The sequence below is a fragment of the Rana temporaria genome, chromosome 11 (assembly GCF_905171775.1).
Source record: "Rana temporaria chromosome 11, aRanTem1.1, whole genome shotgun sequence".
In the NCBI taxonomy this organism is placed as follows: domain Eukaryota; kingdom Metazoa; phylum Chordata; class Amphibia; order Anura; family Ranidae; genus Rana; species Rana temporaria.
The window spans coordinates 139,530,839-139,552,419 of record NC_053499.1 but is presented as its reverse complement, the minus strand read 5'-3'; the positions used below and the strand labels follow the sequence as shown (position 1 = coordinate 139,552,419).

Sequence of the window (21,581 nt, the reverse complement as noted above, 5' to 3'; positions counted from 1 at the left end):
TGGATATTTTTTACAACACTGCTATACGTCCTGTATTATGATTATAGTACATGTACTATGTTACGCCATTGTTGATTCATTTTCTATTTTCTGTGTAATCATTTCAAGATGTTTCAACTAATTATATATTTTTTTGTGTTCATGCAGGATCAGCAAAGGATATTTGGATAGCAATATGGGTATGCTCTATGGATTAACATTTACGTGTTGGATGTAACCTCGGATTTTGCACTGGACTTGGAGTAAGGATCGAGGACTGTTTAAATACACACTACCAAAAATGAAGAAAGGCTTTTGTTTACATGGCATTTTGCTATGCCTGGGTATCGCATACTGTAGTCACCTCTCATCGTCGCGGAGGAGCAGTAAGTTAAGGCAGTCTTATCACGGACACCATGAAAAGGGCAAAGAAGGGCAAGTTTTACACAGATCCAAGAGGGGATGGGTATGGAACCAGTTTTTTGTAATAGAGGAATACACCGGACCAGATCCCGTGCTTGTTGGACGGGTAAGACTCAATGTACTTATTTTTTTCTTTTTTTTTTGTTAGAAAATGTTATTCTATGTATCTATAGCAGGCTTTCTCAACCATTTTACCCCAGTGGAACCTTTGAAATGATTTCCAGATCTCAAGGCATCCCTGCAAAAAACAATCTATTGGGGTCAATTGAAAAAATGCCCCATACATTTGTGACCCATTGGAGGAATACCTCCCCTTACAGTAGTGGTCTGAATGCCAAACTTAGAGATCTCTGGTGCCACTCTACCTAGTGACTTTGGCTCTGAAACCATGCAGTTGCCATTAAATGGGAGGCCAATCAATGACAGCTCAAGGAATCCCTACAAAACTCTGGAGGAACCCTAGAGTTCCACTGAACCCTGGTTGAGAATGGCTCTATTGTATTATATTGTATCAGCTTGCAATGATTAGCATAAATATGTCTTCTATTAAAAACACAATATGTATTGATCTGTAACAGCCAATCAGCTGTTTGTTTGCAATTACTAAACACTGTTGTAAAGTTATTTGTTATAGGCTTCATTGCTTCTGATATATACGTTTTGTAAGGGCCTATTCACACCTGTCAGGCCCCATACACACGATAGAATTTATCCGCAGATACGGTTCAGCGGACCGTATCCGCGGATAAATCCTCTCTAAGATTTCAGAGGATTTCAATGCGATGGCGTGTACACACCATCGCATTGAAATCCGCGCTGAAATCCTCTGCCGATGACGTGTCGCGCCGTCGCCGCTATTATGACGCGGCGACGGGCGCGACACTGTCATATAAGGAATTCCACGCATGCGTCTATTCATTACGGCGCGTGCGGGGAATCCCTTTGGACGGATGGATCCGGTAAGTCTGTACAGACGAGCGGATCCATCCGTTGGAATGGATTCCAGCAGATAGATATTCTGTGCATGTCGACAAATATTTATCTGCTGGAAATCCATTCCAGGGGAGATTTATCTGCGGATAGATATCCGACGGAGTGTACACACCATAGGATCTATCCGCAGAAACCCATTTGATGGGATTTATCTGCGGATAGATTCTATGGTGTGTATGGGGCCTAAGTTGTGGAAACGTGCATTTAAATGCCCACGCATTTTACCATAAAACATGACAGGGCACCACCTGTCTGTGGTGTGCATTATGGTGCCATTTAGTATGAATGGAGCCTTAACTCATTGCACAGTAGAGACCAATGGACAACGTGCCACAGCGCATAAAGCATGATTAGTGGTGCGCTGTGTTTTTTTTTTTTTTTTTTATTATTATTATTATTGTAATTTCTTTCATCCCTTGTGGTTCTTTGGCAAATCCTTTATATAAAAGGACTGCCTGAACACAATGCACGTCAACACCTGCCATAAAACGTGTGCATTAACACATTGTAACAGAATGCTAAAGTGTGAATGGGCCCTAAATGTCTCAACACATGGATTTTTTTTCTTTATGATTTTAAAAAGCTGTTACTGTATTCTGCTTATCTTCGTTCATTGTGCTACCTTTGCTAAAATGTGAAAGACTCAATTTAAAGGAGACCAAGCAAAACACAAAATCCAGCATGTAATATGCAAACAGTATAAATAGCTCACGTTGAATGCACTGTTTGGATAGAAATGATGATCTATAAAGTCATGAATTTGTAATAGCCCATACTACCTGGTTTTGTGGGTTTGGGATAAAAGACAAGCTATCATACATAAAGAAATGCCTGGAGCTAAAATCGCATCCTTTTTACTCTCTTTTTTATATTTTCCTTAATTTGAAAGAAGTATTAAAGTACTATTTAATGAGCTGTGCAGTTGTAGATGGACAGTAGGTGTCATGTCATAAAACCAATAACCCGAAGACTCAAGGTTTAGGTATGATTTTATGATTTATTAATCCATACTGAGGTATTTTAATCAATCTAAGCGGGAGCAGTCAGGGTGCTGCCAAAGAGCAAAAGTGAGTCAACAGCCTTAGGCGGCACCCAGTTGGGGAAACCAGAATGACCAGTATGGCCACTTTGTCTTGTCTGCTGCTCAGTAATATTGCCCTGTATACACACCACCTGCACCATAACAACTAATGACACTGTGTTGCCCAGCTGCCTGTGTCGTAGCAACCACTGACTGTGTGGCCCAGTTATCAGCATTCTAGCAACCAATGTAGACAGCCATACAGCATCATTAGTTGCTTATATCCTGGCAGCTAGATCAAAGTGTGATTGGTTGCTGTCAGTGGTAAATCATGAAACTATTCACCAAAAACTCAAGGTTTAGTTGTGTTATTTTGTAAATTAATTGTTTAATCTGGTAACTTAAATTAAAATATCCCTAATATAAGCAGGTGTAGTCAGTGGCCTGTGTCCAATGAGGAAAACTGAGTCAACAGCCTCAGATGGCACTCAGTTGGGGATTGCACTGAGGCCAGAATGTCCGGTATGGGCACGCTGCCCTCTCTACAGCTCAGTAACGTTGCCCTGTATACACATCACCTGCATCATAACAACTAATTGTGTGATCCAGCTGCCTGCGTTCTAGCAACCAATAACACTGTGCGACCCATTTATCAGCATTCAAGCATTTTGTGATTTATTTTTCAATCCCGAGGTAGCTTAACATATATTCCTAATATAAGCAGGTGTAGTCAGAGGTTTTCTGCCAATGGGGCAGCTTTGGCTGGCATTCAGTAGGGGAGGGCACTGAGATCAAAATATCTGGTATGGCACTCAGTCCTCTTTACAGCTCAGTAATGTTGCCCAGTATACACAACACCTGCACCCTAACAACTAATGACATTGTCTGGCCCAGCTGCCTGCGTCCTAGCAACCAGTTATCAGCTATATAGTCATCTTTCTATCATTCTAGCAACCAATGCTACACAGCCTTACAGCATCATTGGTTGCTAAAATGCTGGCAGCTGGCAGGTTTTCTATCAATGAGGCAGCCTTGGGTGGCATTCAGTAGGGGAGGGTACTGAGATCAGAATGTCCGGTATGGCACTCAGTCCTCTCTACAGCTCAGTATTGTTGCCCAGTATACACACCACCTGCACCCTAATAACTAATGACATTGTCTGGCCCAGCTGCCCGCATCCTAGCAACCAGTTTTCAGCTATATAGTTATCTTTCTATCATTCTAGCAACCAATGCTATACAGCCATACAGCATTATTGGTTGATAAAATGCTGGCAGCTAGACCACAGCGTCAACGTCCTAGCAACTGATAGAGTAGAGGGCAGCATGGGAAGGCAGTTAACCTAGGCTCACCCCTGGGTTTTGTTACTAATTGTTGAGTGGTAGATTCATTTGTTGTTTTCCTGTGTAGTAAATCGCTATAATATAGCTAATACCACTAACCACAATGGAAGTAAGTTATGATTCAGATGTTATAATTCTTCAAGCTTTATCATCCTGTTACAATTTTATTATTTAAGCATATTATTTGTTGAATATAGTTGTATGTATGTGTAGCAATGTCCAGGACCTCTAGAGGCATAATGGTGACCTCCAGAGTCAGGGAAAGCTGACATCCTTCTTTGTAGAGCGGGTTGCAAGGCATGGTGGGTGTCATATAAGCTGAAGTGATGGGTGCCAGACACTTACTGAATGCAAAGAGATTTATTGTCTCTTGAACAAGAACTGTGGGAGAGAGGGTTAGGGCCAGAACACCCTTAAGTAGATGCAATGACAATTGGCAGACTCCGAGACTTCTATAGCTAGACAGCTATACAGCGGAAGGCTTCCAGCCAGACACCACTTCTGTATCTTTAGGACCGCTGTTTACTATAGCAACAAATCTTGTAACAGTCACTAACGGTAGTTGTATTTAACTATTGGTAACAGAAGTAGTTCTCCTCGCACTCTAAAGTCTCTCATTGTAGCTCTTCACTCTCCGAGCTACCAGTCTCTCACTAGACCCTCAGACCCAATCACCACTGGATCCCCTGAGCTTTTCCACTTCCATAACTTTGTATCTTCCTCAAGTGTCACCCCCCGCTTCCCTACTGGGTCCCTGGCTTGGCACTCACTGATCATCCTCAAGGGTCACCTCTGCTGTCCTGCTGGGTCCCTGGCTTAGCACTTGCTGAAGTTTTCCCACTTCTTCACCATCCCTGGCTGGTGAGAAGACTGCTCTAGTACTGACTCCAGCTTACTCACAATGATCTCAGGTAACAAGGTGGATGGTCCCTTAGTGATGACTGATTCCCCTCTACCTCTGACCACAACTGGTTCCCCGTCCAGCTGAACTATTACTCTCAGTTGAACTTCAATCCTGCAGTCCCAACCCTGCATTGCTTCTCCTGCTTCTGGGTAGGCCCTTAGACAGCCTAGCAGCTAGATGTCCCCAGGATAGGCCTCTGGCTTGGCCTAGCAACCTGGGTCAACATCACACAAGTCCACCCAGACAGCTGTCCAGGTGGAACCGAACCCTGATCACCTGACTCCACCCAAATAAATAGGCTTTCCTAGCAGGCCAAGGGGCTAAGTAAACCCCTGCCATTTGGCTGAGACACCCCACTCATTTATGATCTGACCTTGCTTAGCCCTTGTCTACCTAATGTCACCAGCATAACGCCACCTAGCGACAGAAGAGAGAAGGCGCAGCAAGTCTAGAGAGGAATCAGTGGATCTACTAAAAATTAACCAGGGCAACTACCACCTGGCAAACTAAATTTACTAGCAACCCTGCCTAAACACCAGGGTGCTACATTGTATGTAACATTAAAAGAAAACATTGCAGCACCACTTACCGTATTTATTGGGGTATAGCGCGCTCCCGCGTATAGCGCGCACCCCTAAAGTTGCCCCGAAATTCCTGTAAAAAAAAATGTTATAAGATTTTATTACTTACAGTTTTGGTGTCTTGCCCAGCATCCATCGTCCGGTCCGGCGTCCGTCTGCGGCCTCGGTGGTGTCCTCCCGGCTTCTCCAGCGCGCGCCTCAAGTCGAGTCCCCACTTCCCGCGCTCAGTTCGAACGCCTCCGCCGACATATACCGAGTGCAGTACACTCGGGTACATTCGGCAAGGCTCGGCTTCGCTTGTGCTCACGCTCTGTGACGTTTATGCGTGAGCACGAGCGAAGCCGAGCCTAGCCAAATGTACCCGAGTGTACTGCACTCGGTATATGTTCAAATATGATCAAACTGAGCGCGGGAAGCGGCTATCGGCGTATATAGCGCACCCACGATTTTCCCCTTATTTTAAGGGGAAAAAGTGCACAATATACGCCGATAAATATGGTATAATAGTAAGGTGACAGTGGAGTGATCAGTCTTCAGTAAAATGTATTTTGTTAACTATACCACGAGAAAATTCATATATGCTTTGCTTGAATTCATGCTACAAACATACTATGCAAATATAAAATATAATGCAATACTGGAAAGATTATACAGGGGAATGGTACAAATAACAATTAAACATTCCCTGTGAGACTTTTACTTTTTTAATTTGGATCATATTTCTTCCAAATCTTAACCTCTAATTCATTTGATATAAAAATGTCCTCTAATTCTTTCAATTTTTATTGGCTGTATTTATTTTATAAAATACTTTTTACAAAAGTGCATTGCTACGACTTTACATTTAGGTGTCTTTATGGCGCCACATAGACCATGTCCTGTCATTTGACCTGAGCTGTCACAATAAAGAAGACATTATTTCACCTTGCTTTTATCATGTGTCCTCTAAACGCCAGATGAGGACACCGATCATGAAAATCAACAAAACATTATTAAGATTTACAAATATGTTTCACGCTGCGGATATTGTATTATCCATTCCCTGTACCGTCTCCCAAGACCCACATTTCCAATAATCTATTCTTTGTATTTTTCCCTAATGATATCCTTAATTTTTCACCCAGCTATTTCTATAGATTTCCAATACAGTCCTCATAACTGAATTGATTTAGAGCAGCGGTGTGGACAAGGAATGCATTTTAGTTTATCCAGACACAGATAAAAATCTAACATATAAATTAATATTTCAGGGCTGTGTATTTACATGCCTTGTTCTTTTGAGGAGATAGATATTCTAATAGAATGACCTTGTACGCATTGCTATTTGATGGCAGTATGCTGATTTGCTTGTAACATAGAGGCGTACCAGATCTAGACTTTGGGTTTTAAATCACATTGGAGACACTGGGAAGACTGCTATGAAAATGTTTTCTAGATGAATCCAATCTTCTTTTGATCATATAGGATAATATTTCCACATTTCTGCACAATGTCACCATTGCTGAAAATTGTCTTGCCGCAGCAGATCACTTTTCCACAATTTGTTATCCTTACTGCATGTGATTGAGCGGACGACTCTGCCAGATCAACCATTTGTTCTGACTTAAATTGAAACTGAACTCAAAAGGGAAATATTTGCTAATTTATAGGGAACATCTAGACATATTAAATGTTCCCAAGCAGTACCCTGAAAAACCGACCTTGTTGACTTAAAGTGACACTAAAGCCTCGTACACACGATCAGTCCATCCGATGAGAACGGTCTGAAGGACCGTTGTCATCGGTTAACCGGTGAAGCTGACTGATGGTCCGTCGCGCCCACACACCATCGGTTAAATAACCGATCGTGTCAGAACGCGGTGACGTAAAACACAATGACGTGCTGAAAAAAACTGAAGTTCAATGCTTCCAAGCATGCGTCAACTTGATTCTGAGCATGCCTGGATTTTTAACCGATGGTTGTGCCTACTAACGATCGGTTTTGACCTATCGGTTAGGAATCCATCGTTTAAATTTAAAGCAAGTTGGCTTTTTTTTAACCGATGGTTAAATAACCTATGGGGTCCACACACGATCAGTTTTGACCAATGAAAACGGTCCATCAGACCATTGTCCTCTGGTTAACCTATCGTGTGTACGAGGCCTAAAGGTTTTTTTTTAAAAATAACAAACATTTCATACTTACCTCCACTGTGCAGTTCGTTTTGCACAGAGTGGCCCCAATCATCCTCTTCTGGGGTCCCACGGCGGCTCTCGTGGCTCCTCCCTGCAGGAGCTAACCCCCTCTGGGAAGCTCTATACCAAGGGGGTTAGCTTGCGGGCGCGCTCCCGTGCCATACAATCGGCATCCATAGCCGCCGATTGTATGACTCGGCCCCGCCCCCGGAAGCCTCGTCATTGGAGTTGATTGACAGCAGTGGGAGCCAATGACTACGCTGCTATCAATCTATCCAATGAAGAGACAATCAGGCAGGGGGAGAACAATGCAGGATTGCGCCCTCAGAGATCTGGGGCTCAGGTAAGTAAAACGGTGGCTTTGGGAGGGGGGGGGGCAGTGAATGCAAGGTGTTTTTTCACCTTAATGCATAGGATGCATTAAGGTGAAATAACACGAAGGTTTACAACCCCTTTAAAGTGATTGTACAGTTATCATTTTTTTTTTTTATAAAAAAACAAACATGTTATACTTGCCTGGTCTGTGTAGTGGTTTTGCACAGAGCAGCCAAGAGCCTCCTCTTCTGGGGTCCCTTTCTGGTACTCCTGGCTCCTCTACTTTTGTGAGTGCCCCATAGAAAGCTATGGGGATAATTGTACGAGTTTGTGTCTGAGTCACCCTCTCTGCGGCTTGGCCCTGCCCCTGCTCCCTCATCACAGAATTTGATTGACAGCACAGCAGCGGGAGTCATTGATCCTATGAGGAGGGAGAGAGCCACTGCTCTTATACCCCATACACACTATTAGATTTTCTGCAGATTATTGTCTTCAGATTTACCAAAACCATATAATATACAAGATACTCAACTGATGACATGGGAAAAACTCTAACGTCCATTGATGGCTAATGTGTTTCGAGGGTCAGGCCTTCTTCCTCAAAACGCTATCTCCTCTGTGTCAAACACATGTTTGTGTTGTTTTACAGAAGGTTTTACTTTAATGCATAGAATTCACAGAATGCATTAAGGTAAAAAAAAAACTTTAGGCTTTAGTACCACTTAAATTCCTCCCGAAAAATATAAAATGCATTTCCTGGTATGTGAAGGCGCCTATGCACTCTTGTTCCTACAGCTTCATAGATTTATATTTGTGGTGCTAGATCTAAGGTACTGCTGCCTCTGATTGCTAGTCTTAGAAGATTTTGAGAGAGAACTTCTGAAGGTATATAACATCCAAAAGAACAACCAAGAGGTTCTGAGATTTCATTCCCTATCTATATAGAACGGTGAAAAAGAGAATAATCATAAAAAGGTAACCCAGATGTATCTTGCCTCTTTGTCCCCCATTTCTATCCCCCATCTTATCGCCCCCACTATAACTACCAAAAATAGTCTGACACCAAGGTTGGGAGTAAACTGTCCGTTTTACGGCCCCTTTATTAAATTAACAATTATTTAACAATATCAACAAAACAAGGCAAAATCTTTTTTGGTTGCCGATCCTTGGAGGCACATATCAAAATAGTTTCATTGTATCTGCTTAAGCTCTTTCCATGGTCCCTGACACAGACTCAGGGATGAACCACATTCAGAAGATACACCATTGTAACTCCCAGTTGATCCACCATAACTGGCAATCACCGGGGACCCATACCTCAGATGTGTCCCAATCATCAAATTCCAGTAGTTTATTTACAAATGCCTCCAAAGACCCAACCGCACACATCGTAAGAGAAAAACCAGACAACAAACAACAAACAAAATATACCAAAAACTCAAACCATGTAGGGCGGGCGGGAACATTTCCTCTCTTTGTGTGCTGACCGAATGTCTGATACCCGTGACCTCTCTCCTGTAAATGCCCTTATCCCCTGGCTGGCCAATCCCCCGTGTCCTGCATATCCCTGCCAAAACTTTAACCCCCACCAGCCTCCCTGTGTACCTCCTCATGCCCTGCGTTGATTTTTTATTTTTTTTTCTACGCCCTTTACTTTCAAAGAGCACACTGGCTTTGGTTAGGCAGCTCACAACCCAATGTGGCTACCCTCCAGTGGGTACCCACAATATAATCCAAAGCAACCATCAAGCAGTAGTCACTTCAATGTTTCACAGATAAAAAAAACACCCAAGAAGTTTAAAGGGTCGTAATCCCTTAGTTTACTATTACTGCCAATGATGCTAGGAACACTGGTACTGATTCCCCTGATTCATTAACACCTTTCGCATACAGACTAACATAAGAAAGTAATTTTTTTTGTTTATTCAAGTTCTTGATTATAACTCAAGCCCTTTTGAAGGGGGGGTGTTTTTGGCACCCAAAACTCGTTGCCTCATTTATAACAGTGAACCATAAACGTGATTTGTGCTCCTTTACCATTACGTCTGGTGCTCCTTCTGTTTGATGTTTGATTTGGGTTCTTTCTATATGGGGGAAAAAATCTCTGCCTCTACCAAGATGGCTACCTCAACACAGAGGCACTGCAAAGAAATTGTAGGGATCCTGACCTAAGCTGTAGTGCCCCTATCCAAATGTATTGTTTGCAGCTAAGCTTTGTTTATTCTGTCTATATTTGTTTAGGTTTTTCCTAAGCCAAAGGATATTTTTTGCTTCTGCCTGATTCTACACTGACCAATCACTGAGGGCATTGTGCTAGTGATGTGGACTGGGAAAAACTATAAGTATTTGGGGTTCGCCTGTTGAGGATTTGTGGGTGAATGGTCAAATCGTTTTTTTCCCCAGGCCCACTTCCCGGGGGGGGGCATAGCTGCTGAGAGGTCCAGTCCTTGTTCCTCACTCCCTTTGCCTGGGGGGTGGGAGCTGATGAACAATAGTTCTGTTCTGATTGTTGCTCGCCTGGGCTTAAAGGTTCTCAACTGGCTTATGAGGGAAGTCTAAGGATTCCTTACCTAAACTGTGCCAGAGGCTGAGGGTACTTAAAGATGGCCACTTTTCTGTGCCTACAGAGGCTTACAAATATAGAAAGATATCCCCAATCCAGGGCTCGACAAATCCCGGTCGCCAGGTCGCCATGGCGACTAGAAATAGGGTCCTTAGCGACTTGGCTTGGAAGGTGGCGCCATCTGGTGGTGAGCTGTTGGTATTACAAGTTATTACCACCAGATGTGTAAGCTGGCGCCATCTGGTGGTGGCCGTTGGTATTACAAGTTAAGCATTACAAGTTAAACAGCAATTCTAATGTTATTTTTCACTATTTTCACTGCCATCTTCTTCCCTCTAATTAGAACCCCCAAACATTATATATATTTTTTATCCTAACAACCTAGAAAATAAAATGGCGATCGTTGCAATACTTTCTGTCACGCCGTATTTGCGCAGCGGTCTTACAAGCGCACTTTTTTTGTGAAAAAATTACACATTTTTTTATTAAAAAATAAGACAACAGTAAAGTTATCCCCATTTTTTTTTTTATATTATGAAAGATAATGTTACGCCGAGTAAATTGATACCAACATGTTACGCTTCAAAATTGCGTCCGCTCGTGGAATGCCGACAAACTTTTACCCTTTAAAATCTTCATAGGCGACGTTTAAAAAAAATCTACAGGTTGCATGTTTTGAGTTACAGAGGAGGTCTAGGGCTAGAATTATTTCTCTCGCTCTACCAATCGTGGCGATACCTCACATGTGTGGTTTGAACACCGTTTACATATGCGGCCACTGCTCGCGTATGTGTTCGCTTCTGCGCGCAAGCTCGTCGGGACGGGGCGCGTTTTCTGGCTCCTAACTTTTTTAGCTTGCTCCTAGATTCCAAGCAAATTTGTCAACCCCTGCCCTAATCCTCTATCCCTAGACAATTAAGCCAGTAAATTGGATGAAAAAAAAAATGAAGGTGTTGACATCTGTCTGCCTTTGGTGGGTTGGCGAGTGCCTGAGTACAGATGGGGTGGAGCAGGTCACAAGTAGAGAAAGCAGAAGAGCCAATTAAACTCCAGCAGCTCCTTTGAGGATCATTGTTACAAAGATCACCTGAAGGTAGTCCACAGGCAACGCTGGTGACTACTCAAGTCTTTTGCCCTCTTTCTGCTTTTTTTTTTTTTTTTGGGGCACACCTTCAAGATATGAGTTTGTCTTTAATTTCATGGGTTTATCATATTCAGCACAAAACCTCAATTATTTTTGCTGAAATTCTCACACAGCAGCATAAATCAGTTTGTTCTGAAGACTTTTATTGCTTTAGAAGGGTTCAAACCAGTGGTCAGAGGTGGACGGAGCAGACAGAAGAAATGTGCAATTCATCTTGTATCTCCATACAGCTTCATAAAGTGGAAGCATCGGAACTCTTGTATGAATTGAAGACTAGCAAATGTGTACCTGTTCCTCGAGAAAGTAATTCAAAATAGAGGTTTTGAGTAAAACCATGTATACACAGCCCAGATTCTCGTCAGGTGTAATTGACTTACACCGTCGGATCTTAGGATGCAATTCTAGGCCGGCCGCTAGGTGGCGATTCCATTGCGGTCGGCATAGAATATGCAAATGACTAGTTACGGCGATTCACGAACGTTCGCTTTGCCCGTCGATCTAAATTTACGACGTTTCCGTAGAGATGCGTCGCGTAAAACTAAGCATGCCCTCTAGGTGGTGTAACCCATGTTAAGTATGTCCGTCGTTTCCGCGCCAAAATTTTTAATTTCACGTCGTTTGCGTAAGTCGTCCGTGAATGGCGCTGGACGCCATTTACGTTAACGTCGAAACCAATGACGTCCTTGCGACGTCATTTAGCGCAATGCACGTCGGGTAATTTGACGGACGGAGCATGCGCAGTACGTTCGGCGCGGGAACGCGCCTAATTTAAATGGTGCCCGCCCCGTTTGAATTAGGCGGGCTTGCGCCGAGCGGATTTACGTTACACCGCCGCAAGTTTACAGGTAAGTGCTTTGTGAATCAGGCACTTACGCTGTAAACCTGTGGCGGTGTAACGTAAATGGGATACGTTACGCCGCCGCTGCGCAACGTATTTGTCTGTGAATCTGGCCCTATGTGTCACTTTGTGTTGGTCTATCACACAAAATCTCAATAAAATACATTTACGTTTTTGGTTGTAACACGACGAAATGTGGAAAATTTCAAGGGGTATGAATACTTTTTCAAGGCACTGTAAAACATTTATCTGCTTTTCCAGAGTTTCCCTTCGAATCCCAGCAGTAGTTCTGCTTTCTTAGGTAATAAAAGTGATAACACACCGCTGTTTTTATTCAATTATATGTTGAAAGCAACAAAGCTCTATCTGCTGAGTTTACAACCCACGAGAAGCATTCACAATTCATGCTGACCCGACTCAATGAATGGGAATTTCCATTGGTTGCCCGGGGTCACGCATTTGCACTTGGCGCTTTGTTCCTCGCACTGTATAATGAATAATTCTGAAACCCACTGAGGACGGGCCGGGGTCACATATTTCCAAGTCCCAGGAGACCGAACGTCAAACACCCTAAAGTGAAACTGAAACAATAAAAAAATTGGCACAAGAGTTCGGCGAGAACACTTTATTCCGCTGACTCTTTGTTTATTTCATTTAAAGCCCCCATTACCATTTCCTGGGTCAGGGGGCTTCCATCACTTCCATAAAGAGTCGCAGTAAATGTTCCATTTATTACTCAATATATTCATGCTAAGGGCCTGCAATGAGCTTAGTGCTGCCGACTGAGTACTGTGAGCTATAGTTATGCTGGATTTAAAATTCCTTCATTGTTCCGTACTGTACACCTACCATGAAAAATGTCAGCTGACTGACCGTAATACTGCGCACATTCTGCTGATGGTAATACAATAGAATCAGCCAACTCAAAAATAATAAGTCATTATCTGTCTATAAGTCTATACATTTTTTTTATAATTATTATTATCTATCTATCTATCTATCTATCTATCTATCTATCTATCTATCTATCTATCTATCTATCTATCTATCTATCTATCTATCTATCTACAAAGCTCCCAACTGTCCCAGATTTTGAGAGACTGTCCCTGATTTGGAGCAATGTCCCTCTGTCAATCATTCCTCTTCATTTGTCCCTCATTTTGGTCTGATCGGGAACACAGGAAACTGAATCTCCTGTACCACACACGGTACCCGGCCCAGCCCCGGCACTATCTGATAGGTAACTGGGGACCTATAATGATAGAACAACGGGTGTAAAAAATTTGTGTAGCGCTAACGCAGGTTTTGTGTGCATGGGGGGTGCTTGGGGGGTGCATTTTGCGTGGGGCCCCCAAATTCCTTCAAACTGCCCTGGGCATGGGCACAGTGAGGCATGGACACAGTGAGGCATGAGCAAAGTGAGGCATGGGCACAGTGAGGCATGGGCACAGTGAGGCATGAGCAAAGTGAGGCATGGGCACAGTGAGGCATGAGCAAAGTGAGGCATGGGCACAGGATGCATGCACATGGACACAGTGAGGCAAAGTGAGACACAGTGAGGCATGCAGCAGTTTTCCAGCGCTAAATATGATTTCTAAATTGCTGCATTTGTAAATTCCAAAAAGCCAATATAAAGAAATAGTAGTGGTAAAAAAAAGCACTTGTGGGTTTAACCAATATTTAATTTTTTGTATAATTCTTCTTTAAGGGGGCGTGAAAAGGGGTGTGTCCTATGCCTGCATACTTTTGCTGATAGGTGTCCCTCAGTCCCATCTCAAAAACGTTGGGGAGTATGTATCTACCTATCTATCTATCTATCTATCTATCTATCTATCTATCTATCTATCTATCTATCTATCTATCTATCTATCTATCTATCTATCTATCTATCTATCTATTTGTTCAGTGGGAATACGGAGGTACATAGTTCTCGGAACCTCCAGCAATGAATGTATGTACTGGCAAGTGGAGCTTGGGCATGCTGGAGTGTCTGTTGTTGTTGGTGGTGGCGGAGGGGTTATGGGGTTGCTGGGGAGGATCTAGTGTTGTGTTATGTGGGGAAGGTGTCTATTGCTGTTAGCTTTAGGAGGGTCTATTTTAGTTGAGGGGGAGGTCAATTGTTGTTGGGGTGGATTCCTTTTTTTCTGGTATTGTTGTTGGGGGTTAGGGTTGCCAACTTCACAGGGATGACCCGGACAGTCCAGGATTGGACAGCTGTGCCCAGGTTTGTGTCCTCCTGACACCCAGACACAGCAGCATAGGTTCCAGACAAGTCCGAGCCTCAGTGTGGGAAGTACCTGCAGCCTCGGTGTCACCAGCACCATGCCTTCCTTGGGGTGTATTTACTGTTGCTGGTGGGGGGGTTGGATGTCTTTTGTTGCTGGTGTGGCTCTATTGTTGTTGGTGGTTGATCAATTGTTTCTGGTGGGGATCTTTTTTCATGCCGAAAAATGATCGTGTGTACGCGGCATTAGTTCCATATTTTGGAACGCATCAAAAGACATTGGGGTAGATTCAGGTAGCAATTACGCCTGCGTATCCATAGATACGCAGCGTAATTGCTAATTTGCGCCGGCGTATCGACTTTTCTGTATTCAGAAAGCTCGATACGCCGACTGTAGCCTAAGATATGACTGGCATAAGGCTCTTATACCGTCGTATCGTAGGCTGCATTCTTACGCTGGCCGCTAGGTGGCATTCCCGTAGTGGTCAGCGTAGAGTATGCAAATTGCATACTCACGCTGATTCACAACCGTACGCGTGCCCGGCGTTCGCATTTTACGTTGTTTGCGTTCATCGGTTTCTGCGTAAGGCTGCTCATGCTATTAGCAGGGGCAGCCAATGCTAAGTATACCCGTCGTTCCCGCGTCGCGATTTTTGAAAATTACGTTGTTTACGTTCACGTTGAAGCAAATGATGTCCTTGCACGGGAACGCGCCTAATTTAAATGATCCACGCCCCCTACGGGATCATTTAAATTACGCGCGCTTACGCCGGCCAGTTTTACGAAGCCGCGCAAATTACGGAGCTTCTGCTTCGTGAATGAAGCGTAGCGCAAGTAATTTACGGAGGCGTAGCGTTAAAACGGTACGCTGCGCCTCCGTAAGAGTGCGCAGCCCTACCTGAATCTACCCCATTGAATCCAATGAGCCCATTCACATCTGTTTGGTGCCATGATAAAAATGAGGCATGTCTGATTTTTCTGTGCATTTTCATGCTCTGTGATGCCCAATAGAATAATGAAAACGTGTAAAATGCGCTAAAACACGCAATAAAAAAATGCTCAAAAAAACCCAGACAAAAGCGGACATGGATATATGTGAACTAGAAGATTTCAAAGGACGCTAATTTGGGGCTTGGCATTTAATAAAACACGATTTGCGTCCCGATGAGTTCGCCTGCTGGAAATAATGCAAGCGTTTTCTATAGCAAAACCGCGCGCGGTTCCCCGCTGGGACGGAGTAAATAGATGGAATCATTTATAGAATATTCAGCCATCCCATACCGCTTTATTTCTCACTCCTGATTGTTCTGGTACTTGCTCTCAGTTGGATTTCAGGGAAATGTTTATCAGCAATATCATTTCTGTATTTGGCCAGTAAATGTTTATTTGGGATGTGCATGCCTGCAAGCAAGAATGGCTTCCCATGCAGGAAAAACGGGCTTGTTAAAAAAGCATTTCATTCCATCTCTGGTTCAAATCAGCTCAACAGTATTTGCATAGTCACATATAAGAATTGCGTTATCATTTAAAAAAATTAGCTGCGGTTCCTTTGAAAAAACACTTCAGAGGTTTTATTAACCACTTGAAGACCAGGCCTTTTTTATTTTTGTTTACATGTAGAGTAAAAGTAGAGTAATGTACACGTAAAAGTAGAGTAATGTACACGTAAAAGTAGAGTAATGTACACGTAAAAGTAGAGTAATGTACACCTAAAAGTAGAGTAATGTACACATAAAAGTAGAGTAATGTACACCTAAAAGTAGAGTAATGTACACGTAAAAGTAGAGTAATGTACACCTAAAAGTAGAGTAATGTACACATAAAAGTAGAGTAATGTACACCTAAAAGTAGAGTAATGTACACATAAAAGTAGAGTAATGTACACCTAAAAGTAGAGTAATGTACACGTAAAAGTAGAGTAATGTACACCTAAAAGTAGAGTAATGTACACCTAAAAGTAGAGTAATGTACACATAAAAGTAGAGTAATGTACGCCTAAAAGTAGAGTAATGTACACGTAAAAGTAGAGTAATGTACACCTAAAAGTAGAGTAATTTTTTGCTGGAAAATTACTTAAAACTAGGGCTGTGGAAATTAACTATTAATTCCTCGATTAATCGATAGTTTTTTTAAATGATCAAAATTCTTTTGATCGGTACTCGCCTCTCCGCCGGCTTCCGGGTCTTCAGGGAGTTCCATCTGGGATCCGGTGACGTCACGGACACCGGCGGGGCTTGCCGTGTCCATCTGAAGGGCTCCTTTGCTGTGCCTTCATATCTGCATGCCGGCGGGACAAATCGTGTATTATAATAATAATAATAATAATAATAATAATAATAATAATAATAAACACAATATAATACCTAAATGTTTGGTAAAATAAAAAAAGATGATGTTACGCCAAGTAAATAGACACCAAATATGTCATGCATTAAAATTCTGCGACAAAGTATGGGCATTAAATCATCCATAGGCAACACTTTAACCACTCCTGGACCAAGCCTATTTCTATGGCCCCGTACACACGACCGAGGAACTCGACGTGCCAAACACATCGAGTTCCTCGTCGAGTTCAATGTGGAAGCCGCCGAGGAGCTCGGCGGGCCGACTTTTCTCATTGAACAACGAGGAAATAGAGAACATGTTCTCTTTTCCTCGCTGAAAAGTGTACACACGACCGAGTTTCTCGCCAGAATCCAGCTCCGACCGAGTTTCTGGCTGAATTCTGCCGAGAAACTCGGTCGTGTGTACGGGGCCTGACGCTTACAAGTTAAAATCAGTATTTTTTGCTAGAAAATTACGTAGAACCCCCAAACATTATATATATATATATATATATATATATATATATATATATATATATATATATATATATATATGTTTAGCAAAGAACTTAGGGCCAGATTCACATAGAACTGCGGCGGCGTAACGTATCGTAGATACGTTACACCGTCGCAAGTTTTCATCGCAAGTGCCTGATTCACAGAGCACTTGCGATGAAAACTACGCCGGCGGCCTCCGGCGCAAGGCGGGCCAATTCAAATGGGCGTGTGCCATTTAAATTAGGCGCGCTCCCGCGCCGGACCAACTGCGCATGCTCAGTTTCGCAAATCCCGTCGTGCTTTGCGCGCCGTGACGTCATTTTTTCGAACGGCGACGCGCTTAGCGTACTTCCGTATTCCCGGACGTGTTACGCAAACGACGTTCATTTTTAAATTTAGACGCGGGAACGACGGCCATACTTTAGACAGCAATACGTTTGCTGACTAAAGTTAGGGCACCTAAAACGACGACTAAATTTGCGACAGGAAACTAGACTAGCGGCGACGTAGCAAACACGATTTGCCGTAACTCCTGATTTGCATACCCGACGCTGGAATACGACGCAAACTCCCCCCAGCGGCGGCCGCGGTATTGCATCCTAAGATCCGACAGTGTAAAACAATTACACCTGTCGGATCTTAGGGATATCTATGCGTAACTGATTCTATGAATCAGCCGCATAGATAGAAACAGAGATACGCCGTCGTATCCCCTTTGTGAATCTGGCCCTTAGAGACTAACATGGTGGTCATTGTAATATTTTATGTCACATGGGACATGGTGTCCCTATAAAGAAAAAATAAATAAATAAATATATATATATATATATATATATATATATATATATATATATATATATATCTATATAGATACATCTATATATATATATATATATATATATATATATATATATATATATATATATATATATACCGGTATATATATATAAAATGGTTAGGGGTTGGCGGGTAATTTAATTTTCTAGCAAAAAAAAAACAAAATGCTGATTTTTACTGTATCATATACACCTAAAACACCCCCTCTAAATAACGAAAATGGGAGAATTTTTTTCTAGTATATTTCTAGGCAGCTAAAAATGATTAGTTTTTGCTTCTTCGTTGCTAAGACATTCCAGACATGCTCCACTCCCGCTTCAGGCTCTTTTCTTAATGGTGCTGCCAAAAAAAGCAAATATAAGCAACTGTTGACTTTTATCTTTCTCTTCAATTTTGTGTTTTGCTTGGCATCTTCCTTTGAGCTAGGTAATTGTAGAGCCTTGGATTTAGTTTAGTTTAGAGATTTGCTTTAGTTTATATTTATTGGCTGAACTCCGGTTACAAAAACTTTCCATGTAATATATTCCTCAATGGTTATAAATCCACCTCGGGTTCACCAAATGCCCTTGTAAACCCAAACATTACCTTGTAAAGGCATCAGTGACATCCTCACTGTGTTGTACATTGCCTGTGCAGAGAGCAGAGCTGTGGGAGGAGCCTGGTAGGACCACCCACTACAGGATTCCTGTAGAGAACTACAGGAGAGGGTGGAGACAAGACCAGTCACCCTTCACTGGAGAGAGAGCTTTTATTTGGATATAATTTAGCTTACTCCGAAGCAGGGTCGATCCTAGGGTCACAGGCGCCTGGGTGCAGAAATATTTCTGGCGCCCCCACATGGGCGTGCTCATTTTGACTAACTCCTCCCCTTTACAAATGTTTCTATGGCAATGACTCAACCACAGAGATGCTCCTCCACAAAGTCTTCATTACCCTGGGATCCTTACATGATCTCTTAACAATAAACAAAATACAGGATGAGGAGCAGAGTACTTTATTGGAACCTGGAGGGGGGGGCTCTCTGATGGACACAGAGAGGGCTTCTGTTAGAGAGTCTGTTAGAAAGAGCTCTCAGACATACTACAGACATGATACAAGAGATGGTCAGAGACTGCAGACGTAGTACAGGAGATGGTCAGAGACTGCAGATGTGGTACAGGAGATGGTCAGAGACTGCAGACGTAGTACAGGAGATGGTCAGAGAATGCAGGCACAGTAAAGGAGATGGTCAGAGACTGCAGACATAGTACAGGAGATGGTCAGAGACCAGGGGTTGACAAATTTGCTTGGAATCTAGGAGCCAGCTAAAAAAGTTAGGAGCCAGAAAATGCGCCCCGTCCCGACGAGCTTGCGCGCAGAAGCGAACACATACGTGAGCAGCGCCCACATATGTAAACGGTGTTCAAACCACACATGTGAGGTATCGCCGCGATTGGTAGAGTGAGAGCAATAATTCTAGCCCTAGACCTCCTCTGTAACTCAAAACATGCAACCTGTAGATTTCGCAGATAGGGCCTTATAACTCTTTCCCACTTCATCCGTAACTAAGAAAAAAGTTGTGGCCCTCTGTACACTTTAACAGATGCAAGTAAACTATAGAGATGAGCTTTATTAATCTATTTGTTTTCTATTACAGCTACATTCAGACGTGGACTCCGGGGACGGGAAGATTAAGTACATACTCTCAGGGGAAGGCGCTGGGACCATTTTTGTTATCGATGACAAATCAGGGAATATTCATGCAACCAAGACCTTGGACCGGGAAGAACGGGCCCAGTATACGTTAATGGCGCAGGCGGTGGAACGGGAAACTAATAAGCCCTTGGAACCCCCCTCGGAATTTATCGTTAAAGTCCAGGATATAAATGATAACCCTCCAGAGTTCCTACATGAAAACTACCATGCCAATGTGCCGGAGATGTCTAATGTGGGTATGTACCATTCTGGATTCTATTACCATCATGTCAAGTTCACCTCTGTAGGTTTTGCCCCAATATTGTATAAGTCTAGTTTACTGATAATGAGATCTGCCAGCACAGTACAGCGTTAATTATGGCAAACATACCCCCCCCCCCCCCAGACATATTCTTGATAAGCTAAGATGACATCATTAAACCTGGTGTTGCCACATGGTCATATTTGGAGAATATTATTGACCAACTTTGTAAACCCACACAGAGAATTAGGGGAGCCACTCCAGATTCCAGTATGTCCCAAGGCGGGTCCAGGCTGAGGAGGAGCCCGTCCAGGATTGTAGTATACAGTCTAGGGAAAGGAAGTAACCTCAATGTTGCACACCATCAGAGTCACAGACAGGGGTGGACTGACAACTCATGGGGCCCCCGGGCAATAGAAGACTATGGGGCCCCTGTGCTTACAGATGGCCACCACGCCAGGAGGCAGTGCAGAGGCGGGGCAGCTAAAATCTCGGGAATTTTTTACATCAGAAACATATTGGTTTCAGACATATCAGGGACAGATGTAAAAAAAAAAAAGATTTTTACATACTGTCCCTGGTTTTACTGAGCCTGGCAACCCTGATGGGGCCCCCTAGTGACATGGGGCCCTCTGGCAGTGCCCGAGTCACTCAATGGTCAGTCTGCCCCTGGTCACAGAAGATCACAGTCACAGTAGTAAAAGCAGACAGGCCAAGTCCCTTCAACGTGTTTCGGGGCTTATTCGTGGAGGTTAGTCACTTCCATGACTAAGCCCAATGGGCAGGGCGAAATGTGCTGGGGTGTGGCCCGGACAGAGCCAGACTGAGGCTGCTTTTAGCACTGTGACTATCAGGCTCTGATGATGTGTGGCATTGAGATTACTTATTTTCCCTGGATTGAGAAATGATGGCCGTGTTGCCATATTGGATCATCTCGTTCCCTTCGGTATATGTGGTTGCGGGGGTGGGGAATTCCATGGCCGCAGCTGATTAGGGGAGTGGCCTGCTGTCATGTGACAGTTTACTGCAGGTTCAGGTTGAACTTAGTTCGGCACAAACCTTAGCTCCTCCTTACTTCTAAAGTGGTAATCAACCCAAAACCAAAAATGCAATAAGTTACAGCTTACCACGCCTTAGATGTGGTGACTGCAGTTGTTTCTCTTTTTAGGCTTTTCCCCCCTCTGTTTTCACCTAGTGATCTGGCCAGTAACAAACCTTCTGTATTAGAATCCTCTGGATGAAGGAGAACCGGGGGCACAGCCCACAGCAGCATTGTCAGTCTGGGGGGAGGGGAGAGTTAGATGTTTTAGCAGCAGAGGCATAACTAGAACTTTCAGGGCCCCCGGTGAAAGAAACCATGAAGGGCTCCCCTGACCCCCAACCCCCCCCTTCCATCTGAGCCCTGAGCTTCCAGTTCTGGAAGGGTGTCCATGGACATCTTCCCCAGAATCCTGCCTCCAACATGCACCCTGGGACACGCATC

At 43.3% G+C, this 21,581-nt stretch overlaps 1 protein-coding gene across 2 annotated transcripts in view; it reads left to right on the top strand.

The window, feature by feature from the left end:
• CDH11 (cadherin 11) overlaps window positions 1–21,581 on the top strand; it is a 190,371-nt gene that overhangs the window by 116,685 nt on the left and 52,105 nt on the right. Inside the window, exons 2-3 of one of the 2 annotated variants that reach the window (XM_040329198.1) lie at window positions 148–508; window positions 19,799–20,093. In XM_040329198.1, the coding sequence (XP_040185132.1) occupies window positions 281–508; window positions 19,799–20,093 (523 nt within the window). In that variant the 5' untranslated portion in view covers window positions 148–280. Of the gene's footprint in view, window positions 1–147; window positions 521–19,798; window positions 20,094–21,581 lie in introns of both variants that reach the window. The other variant, XM_040329197.1, reaches the window with a different exon arrangement.